General features: G+C 43.7%; 1 protein-coding gene across 1 annotated transcript in view; it reads right to left on the bottom strand.

Moving 5' to 3' along the window:
- LOC141072977 (uncharacterized) overlaps positions 1-13,500 on the bottom strand; it is a 244,580-nt gene that overhangs the window by 141,599 nt on the left and 89,481 nt on the right. The window contains 5 exon segments of the mRNA XM_073560243.1: positions 2,163-3,220; positions 9,729-9,819; positions 10,018-10,115; positions 10,199-10,322; positions 10,406-10,585. Coding sequence (XP_073416344.1) covers positions 2,163-3,220; positions 9,729-9,819; positions 10,018-10,115; positions 10,199-10,322; positions 10,406-10,585 — 1,551 coding nt within the window.

Here is a 13,500-nt window from a genome sequence, read left to right as displayed (position 1 = left end):
CACAGGAAGCGCCGCAGGAAGCTGACGACGAGAAACGGTCCAGGACGTACTCGCGCGATCAGCGATAACCAGCGGGGGAGCGGGTCGTAGGTAAGTATCAGACACAGCGATATCGCTACCAATATCGCTATAACGTCACTAGTTATAGCGATATTGCTAGCGATATCACTTAGTGTGACAGTACCTTTACAGTCTGGCATGGGAGACCATCCCCTGACAGCTACATTAAAATGGGAAGCAGATGTGGGGTGGATTACGGAAGAACAGTGGAAAGAGGTGTTAGAACTCACTCCTAGACTGTCCCCAGGTGAATCTCAGAGGCTCTCCCAGATATACCTTGTTCAGAGTATATAGAACACCGAGCTTTCTTTTTCTAGAATTGGGGTATGTCCAAATGTAGATTGTCCGAAATGTGGAATAGGAGATGCGTGTTTGTTACAAATGTTCTGGGAGTCCAGGAGATTGGGCTCCAACTGGAAAACACAATATCTTTAATAAAACGGGTATTTGGTGATTTCTCTGGAGTGTTATTTTTGTATTACTGCAATTTGCACCCCAAATTTTAAAGAAAAAAAATGAGTAAAAAAGTTTTTTTTTAATAAAATGGTGGTGCTTCATATAATCCATGCACCTTATTGTTCACTAGGGATGGTGGCTGTGGTGAAGGGGGGTCCCAGGGTTGCTGCTGGTGGAGGTAGGAGGGGGGAGATGCTTCAGACCCCAGACTGGGAGAAAGGGGTGTTCAGATGTGTGACGCTGTGGGTGGTCTGTGGTGCGGGGGCTCCGCGACATTTTGTGAAAGCCTGGAGCCCCTGGGGCTCCATGGTTTACTATGCAATGGACTCGAGAAAATGGCTGCAAGGAACAGTGCATGCACAGACGGAGATCTTGGCGCTGAGATCTCCATCTGTGCATGCGCCGCCCCCAGCAGCCATTTTCCCGGAGTCCATCGCATAATAAACCATGGAGCCCCAGGAGCTCCGAGCTTTCACAAAATGTCAGCGGAGCCCCCGCATGACCGAACACCCACAGTTTCGCACATCTGAACAACCCCTCATCCCAGTCTGCGGCCTCCAGCAGCGCTCCACTCTTGCCTCTTCCAGCAGTGACCCTAGGATCCTGCTCCACCGCAGCCAGTAAGGTATATCTGCATTATAAGACATACCCCCATTTTCCCCCCAAATTTGGGGAGAAAAAAGTGCGTCTTATAATCCAAAAGATATGGTAATTTGTTTGAAAGAAAAAAAAAATTGAATCCTTGGAACATGACAACTTTATTGTATTTTATATATAACAATAATTTATAATGATACCTTGAAACATTGAAAATATCTTTGTTCCACTGATGTCTCTTTGTAAAAACTTTATTGTGTAATTTTCTTAACAAAAATGATCTAATTAAAAAAAGTGTGTCTTCTAGTCCAAGAAATATGGTAAGTTCTGAACTAATTTCCCTTTCTCATTTAATTATACGTCTGTCTGTTATATGTTTTTATACAATTTGTCAATAACGTATATAGTTTTTTCCCATCTGAGTTATTTCTGATGGTCAACAAAATACGATTTTCCAGTAATTCGCCAGTAATTGACTTTTCATTCCTCATGTTTTGTCCTGTTAAAATAAACACTTACATAAACTTCCCATACTTGCGCAGCTCCAGCGTTGTGAGCATTTGCATTTCAGGGACTCATATAAGATTGTTATGTAATGTGAGCCCTGCATCCAACTAGCGCTGTTCTCACCTTCGGAAAAATCGAGCAATAAGAGGAAGTCAAAGAGAAGCCGCAGCCCTGGCTTCCTGTTGATGTTCAATACGTCTGAGGGTGGGGACAGTGAAGCTGGGGCTGATTAGGCACAGGGCTCATGAGATGTAACAACCTCATATGAGCCCCAGGAACGCGAGTGCCAATACCGCTGGAACAGCACCGGCACTGAAGGTGAATATGATTTTTTATTATTTTAATGAAGCCAAACATGATGACAACCCCTTTCAGAAAATACAGTTTCCATTTAAACATTTCCCACATTAAGAACAAGAAAAAGGCTTCTCCCCTGTGTGGGTTCTCTGGTGGTGATCAAGATACGCTTTCCGGGTAAAACATCTTCCACATTCTGAACATGAAAAAGGCTTCTCCCCTGTGTGGGTTCTCTGGTGTATAACAAGGTTCCCTTTGTGTTTAAAACATTTCCCACATTCTGAACAGGAAAAAGGGTTCTCCCCTGTGTGAATTCTCTGGTGCCTAACCAAATCTGATTTATGGGAAAAACATTTCTCACATTCTGAACAAGAAAAAGGCTTCTCCCCTGTGTGAAATCTCTGGTGCATAACCAAATCTGATTTATGGGAAAAACATTTCTCCCATTCTGAACAAGAAAAAGGCTTCTCCCCTGTGTGGGTTCTCTGGTGGTGATCAAGATGTGCTTTCCGGGTAAAACATCTCCCACATTCTGAACATGAAAAAGGCTTCTCCCCTGTGTGGGTTCTCTGGTGTATAACAAGGGTCCCTTTGTGTTTAAAACATTTACCACATTCTGAACAGGAAAAAGGTTTCTCCCCTGTGTGATTTCTCTGGTGCCTAACCAAATCTGATTTTTGGTAAAAACATTTCTCACATTCTGAACAAGAAAAAGGCTTCTTCCCTGTGTGAATTCTCTGGTGCGTAACCAAATCTGATTTATGGTAAAAACATTTCTCACATTCTGAACAAGAAAAAGGCTTCTCCCCTGTGTGAATTATCTTGTGTCTAACAAGATTCCCTTTTAGTTGAAAAAACTTACCACATTCTGAACAAGAAAAAGGCTTCTCCCCTGTGTGGGTTCTATGGTGCCTAACAAGATCTGATTTCAGGTTAAAACATTTCCCACACTTGGAACAAGAAAATCTATTCTCTGCTGTGTGAACTTTTTGATGTTTAAGAAAAGACTTTTCAAAGGGAAGGCTATTTCCATATTCTGAACATAAAAATGTCTTCTTTGCTTCAGTAGCAGTTTGTTTTTTAATGCTTATTTTGTGACTATGATTTTCCTTAGCAGTTGGAAATGAGTCAGAAGACAGGACCTGTTTGAAAGGATCAGATGGCAGATCTTTGCGGTCAACGGATGATGGTATTTTTGGAGTACTGGCTTTCACTTCAATTGTATCCTGTCGGAGCTCATGATCATCTGATTTAATAAATGAAGATGTCAGCTGTCCCGCTGATCTCCTAGTATAGTGATCTGCTAAGAACAAAACCAATTATTAGTTTTTAAATATAAAATTCGAGGATATTTTATTTAGATTTTTACTTAAACTGTCAGTAAAAATGGCAAGTTAAGTAATAATATAGAATCATTCAACAAGACAATGACAGTTGACAGTAGAATAGAAAAGTTTATAGCATGAACTAGTGGAGCGTGGTGTTCAACTGTTAGTTCATTTTGCCTCTCAAACATGGAATAAAAAGCCATCAAACAATATTATGTAGGCGAAAACGTTACCAATAAAAACTTCTACTCATCTTACAAAAAAAACAAGTCAGATTTTTATGGAATAAATTCATGGACTTCAGTGCGCTGCTTGACAAATTCACGAACCCAGGTTATGAGAAAAGATTAACTGTTTTATTTCCCACAGGAAATAAAACAGTTAATCTTTTCTCATAACCTGGGTTCGTGAATTTGTCAAGCAGCGCACTGAAGTCCATGAATTTATTCCATAAAAATCTGAAGTTCTGGCGGTCACGGAGCTGACCTTTGGACGTGCAGCAAGCTGACTATGGATCTTACATGCCTGAACTCCTCCTGGAAAGGGTGAGTGAATTTTCATTTATTTGTTTAATTATAACTCGGGTAAGACCCTATTGTGCTTTCTGTTCCTATAGTTTATTTGCAAAAAAAACAAGTCACCACTCCATCATTTGTCAGTGGAAAAATACAGTTTTCCACATTATTAGTGGCTCAAAGTCTCTTTAACCCCTTTACCCCGAGGGTGGTTTGCATGTTAAAGACCGGACCACTGTAACACGTCCATGGATCCCGGTGATTCTGACAATGTTTTCTCATGATATGACTTGCGTTTATTTGTGAAAAAAATGGAAATTTGGTGAAAAATTTCACAATTTTCCAACTTTGAGTTTTCATGCCCTTAAATCACAGAGATATTCTAGAAATTGCAGGATCGTGGGATGTCGTCACGGACAGGAGGCAGATCAAGAGTTAACAGGTTTATTAACAACAAGTATACTCCGCGCTGGGAGTGGCAGGTAACGGGGATTGTGTTAGGGAGATGGGCAGAACTGGGAGTAGGACGTGGGAAAGGCAGGGATGTATGAAAGTTCATTAGGAGGAAAAGGCAAAAAAAACCTTATCAGTCTGTAGTCTTCTTGATTGCAACATCTCGGTTCTCCAATGGCAGCACCGACAACAGCATCACGTTACGTCTCAGAGGTGTGTGTGAAGGACGGGGTTCCAATCAACGAAGTGGGTGATGAGTCTTTGCAGGGTGTGAAGGATTCCTGCACTCAAGAACGCCAAACACTGTGTTCAGTCTGGTAAGAGAGACCGCCGGAACGAGGCTTCGCTCCACAGTGTATACAGGTATCGGGATACGAGGCTCTGACCTAGTCACCTGCTTCTCTCTGCACAGCACACCCGTTGCAATCTCTGGTTTCAACTGTGAATCACCTCCCGATACGGAGGGTGGCGGGTATCTGGCATTCTGTCGTCCACCTACGGTGGACAGATACACAAGGGATCTATCAAGTTACCCAGCGCCCAATGGATGTTCTGCATTCACAGCCAACACTGCACCCGAATGCCCGCTTAGTTTTCCCGCCTCGACTCTGCCCCTTTTTAACCCGGACCCGCCAACCGCAGCAACATGCAAGGGTCGGTCCTTGTCTGGGAAACTTCCCCTCTGCAGCATTGGTGACAGCCCTGGTAGTTCCGGAACCGGTGCGAGAAAGGTATATCCGTTCTTGTCTTTCCTCTTACAATATGACACACAAAATACTTAATAAGTAACATTTCCCACATGTCTACAACAGTGCAGTTTTGGAGCCAAAATTTGGGCTACTGTTTGGGCACACGGCAGGGCTCGGAAGGGAATAAGCGTCATTTGACTTTTTGAATGTAAAATTTCCTGGAATCATTAGCAGATGTCATGTCCCATTTGGAGAGTCCCTGATGTACTTAAACAGTAGAACCCCCCTCTCACAAGTGACCCCATTTTGGAAAATAGACCCCTCAAGGAAAGTACTTAGATGCATGGAGGGCACCTTCAGCACCCAGGTACTTCGCAGAAATTTATAACGTTAAGCCGGGAAAATAATAAAATCACATTTTCCTCACAAAAAGGTTATTTTAGCCCCAAATTTTGAATTTTCATAAGCGTAACAGGAGAAATTGCACAATAAAATTTGTTGTGCAATATCTCCTGAATCCACCGATACCCCATATGTAGGAGAATACTACTTTTGAGTCACAGTGCAAAGCTCGGAAGGGAAGAAGCACCATATTGGAGTTCAGATTTTACTGAAATGGTTTGAGGGTGCCATGTCACATTGGCAGAGCCCCTGAGGTGCCAGGACAACATATACCCCTATATGTGACCTCATTTAAAGAACTACACTCCCCAATGAATTCATCTAGGGGTGCAGGGATCATATTAACACCACATGTGCCTCACAGAGTTTTATACCACTGAGCGGTGAAGAAAGAATAAATTACATTTTTACCACTAAAATGTTTTATCCCCAAGTTTTTAATTTTTCTCAGCACTAATAGGAATTTTTTTTTCAGAACTAACTGAGGTCCATTTTTTCCTGGGTGCGCCAATACCCTACATGTAATCGGGAAATATTTTTCAGGCACAGTGCAAAGCTCAGAAGGCTCGGAGCGCCAGATTTTACTGTTATGGTTTGCAAGGTGTCAAGGCCCATGAACAGCAGAATCCCCCATAAGTGACCCCATTTTACAAACTACACCTCTGAATTAATTCACCTAGGGGTGCAGGGATCATATTGACACAATGTACAGAATTTTATACCATTGACCAGTGAAGATAAAATAACTACATTTTTACCACCAAAATTTTGTTTTAGCCAAAGATTTTACATTTTCACACAAGAAGTGGGTAAAAATGGCACCAAACTTTGTACCACAATTTCTACTGTACGTGGCGGGAGGAACGGAGCACTATTTGCCTCCCAGAGCGCAGATTTTCGTAGAACAGTTAGCGGACTCCAGAACTCCAGAAGAGCAGAAACCCCCCTCAAGTGACCCTATTTGGAAAAATACACCCATTGGGAATTTATCTACAGGTGTAGTGACGATTTTGACTCCATGGCTATTTTCCAGAAACAATCAGTAATGAATGATGCAGAGTGAAAATTGCAAACTGCCGTTGTAGTGACCAGTACACTACAGTCACCAGTACATTATGCCCAACCCTTTCTTCTGGAGGCATGCACCCGTAAATTAGGCGGGCTCTTGTCACTACAGAAATGCCAAACGTGGATGCAAGAAGGGAGTGGGGCATTCTACAGCATGGTGTAGAAACTGTCAGCTCTGCACTGACAGACAAACTTGCTCATCTTGCACTGGGCAGGATCAGCAAGTTTCCTAGGTCTGGTGACTCGAATGTCATCATGACATCAGGTCAACATGGCAACGATCGGGACCCCGCGTCACGCTGTAAGGTCTCCGATACAAAGGCAGAGGGGCTGTCAGCCCTCTGCTGGCTCTCAGAATGCTGCAATCGCGTTCGGCCGCAGCATTTCGCAGGTTAAAATTCTGGTAGCAGTCTGAGACAGCTCCTGGCACTTAGTGCCGGGGGTTAGCTGTCAGAATCAGCTGACACTCGGTGGAGGGGGGGGTGCACAGGCGATCACAATCACGTAATAATCTGTCCCTGGTCAAATAAGCCCGGGGCACAGGGACGGATTATTACATTTAATGTCAGAAAGGGGTTAAAAAAGACATGGCTTCCATAAACCAATTCAGCAAAATCCACTCTCCCAATGTCAAATCTCCCCCTCGCTTCTGAGCCTTGTACTGTGCCCAAACCCCATCGCTTTGTGTGTGGATTTCTACTGCTCTGGTTTTCTGCCATTTTGTCATATTAGTGCATCTACAAATGACGTGTCACATCTCCTCTGGGATCTGCTCCAATGACGTCTGCTTCTGTCACCACGCGCCGCCTTATTCATCCTGCAGGCGGTGCTGGGAATGGAGGAAACATCGGAACCAGAAGCTTTGGGGCGGCCCAGACTCTGTCCAGCCACTAAAATTAAGGTGCCTGCAACCTGTGGTACCATCCAGTCTGGCAGAATGGGTTTGTGTGTTGTCCAGCTGGAGTAATCTGCTCCCTGCCTCAGCCAATTGGACAGCACCACACCCTACTAAACCTCAACGCATATAGCCTGAAGCTGCCAGATACAGCCTTGGTCTCCTCTGGTTCAGTCCTCTGTGCTCAGCTCTTGGCTTGTGTATTTGTTTCCTGTTGTGACCCCGGTTACTGACAACTTTTGTGTCTTCTGATTTTGTATTTCCTCTTCCTTCCCGGTTGTGACCAGACTACCTGACTGTTCTTCTGGCCTTCTCATAGTGCAGTAAGGCAAGTATCAACGTGGCCCAACCTAGGGGTCTGTGTGTAAGTCCAGATCCATGAATAGGGGTTAAAGAGGTTAAAGGGTGATGGGCAAAACAGTAACTAGATTTAGACTTTTAAAGAGAACTATTTATAATAGTGCAGAGCTGAGGTGTCATAAATATAGATCTTGAGCATTTGGAAGATGTAATGGAGACTTAAAAATAATCTTTATTTTTTTTATATAGCGCTAACATATTCTGCAGCGCTTTACAGTTTTCACGCATTATCATCACTGTCCCTGATGGGGCTCACAATCTAAATTCCCTATCAGTATGTCTTTGGAGTGTGGGAGGAAACCGGAGTACCTGGAGGAAACCCACGCAAACACGGGGAGAACATACAACCTCCTTGCAGATGTTGTCCTTGGTGGGATTCGAACCCAGGACCCCAGCGCTGCAATGCGAACCACTGAGCCACCGAGACTTTTTTTTTTAAAAGACTACCATAGAGTTACAGACCCAGATAAGTGAGGCAGACCAATCCCACCACAAACTATAGATGAACATGTAAAAAAAAAAAAAAAATAAAAAAATGTTACATTCCCAACAACAACGTATGTTTTGGGGACAGCTCCAACACTATATCAGAGTTGCACTCATTTATGGTGGACCCTTGGAGCTACTCTGAGTCCTGACCAGAGGAATAGAGAAAGTATTAGCGCTCCCATTTCAGGAGAGATTTTGCAGTAATCTGAATTCTTTATGATTGAAAACATAATGGAATTTATGACGTGGAGTGAATCCATGAAACCAGGGCTCGAGCCATGCCAACACATCTCCTGCAGGCGTGAATAACTGTATATTTCAGCCATCAGCTACGCACAGCTTGGGCTAGTTTCACACTAGCGTTACCGGGCATAGCGCAGGGCCGACGCTAAGCTCTGCCCCCGGCTGCGCCCCTTCTGGTCAGCTCCTCCTATGATCGCATGACGCTGCATGCGATCAGCATACCCTATATTTAGCGTTGGGTACGCTGGTCATGCGCTGGTACACTTTTGCTTGCGCATTCGCCCTTTTGGCGCTGCGCCGAACACACAAAAATGCAACACAGTGCGTTTGGCGCACGTCGGCGCAGCGCCAAAAGGGAGGATGCGCCGGCAAAAGTGTACCAACGCACCCAACGCTAAATATAGGGTACGCTGATTGCATGCAGCGTCATGTAAACATAGGAGGAGCTGACTGGAGGGGTCGCGGCCGGGGCGGAGCTTAGCGGCGGCCCTGCGCTGCGCCAGGAAATGCTAGTGTGAAACTAGCCTTAGAGATATATCATGGCACAGGTGTAATGGTTTTTATGTAGTTTACCACAACCTTTCTTGAAGTTATTTTGTTTTAAAGAAATTGAAAAGTCAGGATAAAGGGAAACTTTGCTGTTATTGTCCAGAAATTCACACTTTACCTCACTGCACATTTAATGTTAGTGATCATAAAAGTGACGTTTGGCCAGAAAGACTGGACCTGGTCTTGTAGGGACCATATGAGCACATTCAGCAGCAGAGAAGGGGGAGGAGGTAGATTCATCCAATAAGATATCTGTCATGCCGCTCTCACCGAGGGCCGGGACTCCGCGCCCGACGTCACCACTTCCGGTGCCGCGGCCGCTGCAGGGATACCGCACTTGATCTTATGGCCGCACTGTGTTGCTAAGCGCGCATGCGCTCTCCTCTCTGCCCTGACTGCAGCCACGCCATCTCTATGGTCCTGGAGGACCTGACCCAGAAGTCACAGCACTCATGCCCTATATCAGGCTACCTCTTCCTCTTGCCCATCATAATATTTTTATTCAAGTGATTTTCTAACTTGTCAGCACATTCTACGTATTCCATCATTTGGCTTTGTTGTTTACAGATCTGGGAAGGTAACGATCAGCATCTTCTAATCCCAGGGGGTAGGTGGATCCTCCAGGTTGTAAGTTCTATAGAAAAGGACATTCAATACCTGAGGTCATGTGAACAGTTTTGGGTGGACGAGAATTTTGTGGTGGAGGCAAAATGGTGATCACACGATTGCAATACAGCTGGACTACACCACCGATAATGCCGCCACAGCTGGTGACTGAGAAGAATCTGTGATTTCTCTACATTTAGTGGTTACTACTCACCTGGGTAGTCATATGTAGGAATCTCCTCTTTACACCGCTCATCACCCCTCACATATTTCTCTGTAGTATTAATATGGGTCAGTTCTTCACCCTGAAACAAATATTGTAATAGTCACCGACAGATGGAGAAGTCACATCTATGATCAGCTCTAATCCTGCCATCTCCACCGTTCTCATTACACAAGTATAAAACATATAATACTGGTGGATAAAACAAGACTGAGCACAAGACCTTCACCGCCGTCTACACATCATAGGGGAGATCTCATGACACCTTCTCTCCACCTACCTGATGATCCTGAGGAACATTGGGATCTTCTTGTTTACAGTCCCGTGGAAGAAGAGGACGGGGACATCTCTCTGGTGTTGTCCTCTTACTGGATAGATCTGGAGGAAACACATATAGGGACTGAATTCATTCTTTTCATACAGATAATTATAGGCCGTGTGTATTTAGTCCTGTCTATTACCTGGTGATGTGAGGGGCTGGGGAACCTCCATCATGACATCATTGTACAATTCTTTGTGTCCTTTTAAATAATCCCACTCCTCCATGGAGAAATAGACGGTGACATCCTGACTCCTTATAGGAACCTGACACATACAATGATACCGTCATCCCCCTGATACCTTCATAGCGTTACTGTATAATGTCCCAGCATTCCCAGCAGTGTCACCTCTCCAGTCAGCAGCTCAATCATCTTGTAGGTGAGTTCTAGGATCTTCTGGTCATTGATGTCCTTATGTATCAGGGGGTGAGGCGGAGGCCCCGTGATTGGGCTCAGGGGTCTTCCCCATCCCTCAGACACAGGGTCCTGACAGCGATCACTAGAGGTCTTCTTCACTACTGTGTAATCCTGGTTATGGAGAGACACATTAATAAATCTCACTACAGACATTTCCAGAGTCCTCAGCTCTCCAGTTCTGTCCATCTGTTATTCCCATAGATAAGAGTGATGTAATGTGACGTCATCAGAATCTCTCACCTCTCCAGTAAGCCGGAAGAGGATCTCTATGGTGAGGTGTAATATCCTCTCCACCATCTTGTCTCTGTCCATATCCATTCTTGATCGGTAAATCAGGAAAATTCTGTTATATAGAAGATCTTCACTGAGAGGATCTGTTAAATATTAATAATTTGGTTGTTAATTTCTTATTACACTCAGTTCTGTACATTGCTTTAGCTGACACTACATAGGTTATTCTTGGAAGTTTAGCTCATGTTAAATGTCAACTCCATATATAGAGATCACGTGCTTTAACCCCTTCCTGACATCAGACGTACTATCCTGTCCATGGGACCCGGGCCCCTATGCCCATGGACGGGATAGTACGTCTACCGCGATCAGCGGCGCCCACGTGGTGAGCGCCGCTGATCGCGGCCGGGTGTCAGCTGATTATCACAGCTGACACCCGGCACAATGTGTCAGGGGCGGTCACGGACCGCCCCCGACACGTTAACCCCTTGCACACCGCGATCAAACATGATCGCGGTGTACCGGGGGTTAAAGGGAAGCATCGGCAGGGAGGGGGCTCCCTCCGTGCTTCCCTGAGCTCCCCACGGCAGCGCAATGTGCAGCGCTGCTGCCGGGGGCTCCTTTCCTGCAGGCCCCCGAATCCAAGATGGCGACGGGGGCCTTCGGGGGCCTGCAGGAAGCTGGCTTCCTCAGTGCCTGCAAAGCGCAGGCATGAGGAAGCCTTGTGCACTGCCTGTGACAGATCGCTGATCTGTCACAGTGATCTGTGATGTGACAGATCAGCGATCTGTCACAGAACAGTGATGTCCCTCCTGGGACTATTTAATAAAGTAAAAAAAAAATAAATAAAAAAAAAGTGCTAAAATAATTTTTAAAAAAATCGCCAAATAAATTACAAAAAAAAAAAAAATATTCCCCCAAATAAATCCATTTTTTGAAAATAAAAAAAAAAAAACCAATAAAAGTACACATATTAGGTATCACCGCGTCCGTAACGACCCGCCCTATAAAACTGTCCCATTAGTTAACCCCTTTAGTGAACCCCTTAAAAAATAAAAATAAAAAACGAAGCAAAGAATAATGATTTATTATCATACCGCCAAACAAAAAGTGTAATAACGCGCGATCAAAAAAACGCATATAAATATCCATGGCACCGCTGAAAACGTGATCTTGTCCCGCAAAAAACGAGCTGCCACACAGCATCATCAGCGAAAAAATAAAAAAGTTATAGCTCGCAGAATAAAGCGATGCAAAAATAATTATTTTTTATATAAAAGTTTTCATTGCATAAAACCGACAAAACATAAAAAAACGACCTAAATCGAGGTATCGCTGTAACCGTACTGACCCGAAGAATAAAACCGCTTTATCAATTTTACCGCACGCGGAACGGTGTAAACGCACTCCCCCAAAAGAAATTCATGAAACGCTGGTTTTTGTTCATTCTGCGTCCCAAAAATCGGAATAAAAAGCGATCAAAAAATGTCACGTGCCCGAAAATGCGCCCAAATAGTGGTTTACCCCCACATGTGGGGTATCAGCGTACTCAGGACAAATTGCACAATAACTTTTAGGGTCCTGTTACCCTTGGGAAAATAAAAATTGGGGTGAAAAGATCATTTTTGTGGAAAAAATATGATTTTTTAATTGTACCGCTGTACGTTATAAACTTCTGTAAAGCCCTTGTGGGTTCAAAGTTCTCACCACATATCTAGATAAGTTCCTTGGGGGGTCTAGTTTCCAAAATTGGGTCACTTGTAGGGGGTTTCCACTGTTTAGGTACATCAGGGACTCTCCAAACGTGACATGGCGTCCGATCTGAATTCAAGACAATTTTGCATTGAAAAAGTCAAACGGCGCTCCTTCCATTCTGAGCTCTGCCATGCGCCGAAACAGTCGTTCCCCCCCACATATCAGGTATCAGCGTACTCAGGACAAATTGCACAATAACTTTTGCAGTCCAATTTCTCCTGTTACCCTTGGTAAAATAAAAAAAATTGAACCTGAAGTATTTTTTTTGTGAAAAAAAGCTAGATGTTCATTTTTTTTTAAATATTCAAAAAAAATTCCTATGACTCACCTAAAGGGTTAACAAACTTCTTGAATGTGGTTTTGAGCACCTTAAGGGGTGCAGTTTTTAAGAATGGTGTCACTTTTGGGTATTTTCTATCATACAGACCCCTCAAAGTGGCTTCAAATGTGATGTGGTCCGTAAAAATAAAATGGTGTTGTAAAAATGAGAAATCGCTGGTCAACTTTTAACCCTTATAACTTCCTAACAAAAAAAAATTTTGGTTCCAAAATTGTGCTGATGTAAAGTAAACATGTGGGAAATGTTAGTTATCAAGTTTTTTGGGTGCCATATCTCTGTGATTTAAGGGCATAAAAATTCAAAGTTGGAAAATTGTGAAATTTTCAAAATTTTTGCCAAATTTCCGTTTTTCTCACAAATAAATGCAAGTTATTTGAATGAAATTTTACCACTAACATGAAGTACAATATGTCACGAGAAAACAATGTCAGAATCACCGGGATCCATGGAAGCGTTCCAGAGTTATGACCTCATAAAGGTACAGTGGTCAGAATTGTAAAAATTGGCCCGGTCATGAACGTGCAAACCACCCTTGGGGGTGAAGGGATTAATAGACGTATATAATTCATGGCTAACTCTAGAGGTGGTTCTTGCTCCCTCCCCATCATGAGACACAGACGCGAGGATGTCATCTCTGCAAGGACATAGCATTGAATGGACAGACAGCTGATATGTAACTTTACTATGTAAGAAGCCTAAG

The sequence above is a fragment of the Dendrobates tinctorius genome, unplaced genomic scaffold (genome assembly GCF_039654945.1).
Source record: "Dendrobates tinctorius isolate UK_male_01 unplaced genomic scaffold, ASM3965494v1 ptg000294l, whole genome shotgun sequence".
Lineage (NCBI taxonomy): Eukaryota > Metazoa > Chordata > Amphibia > Anura > Dendrobatidae > Dendrobates > Dendrobates tinctorius.
Note: the sequence above shows the minus strand (reverse complement) of the source record. Positions and strands in the feature narration are given on the sequence as shown.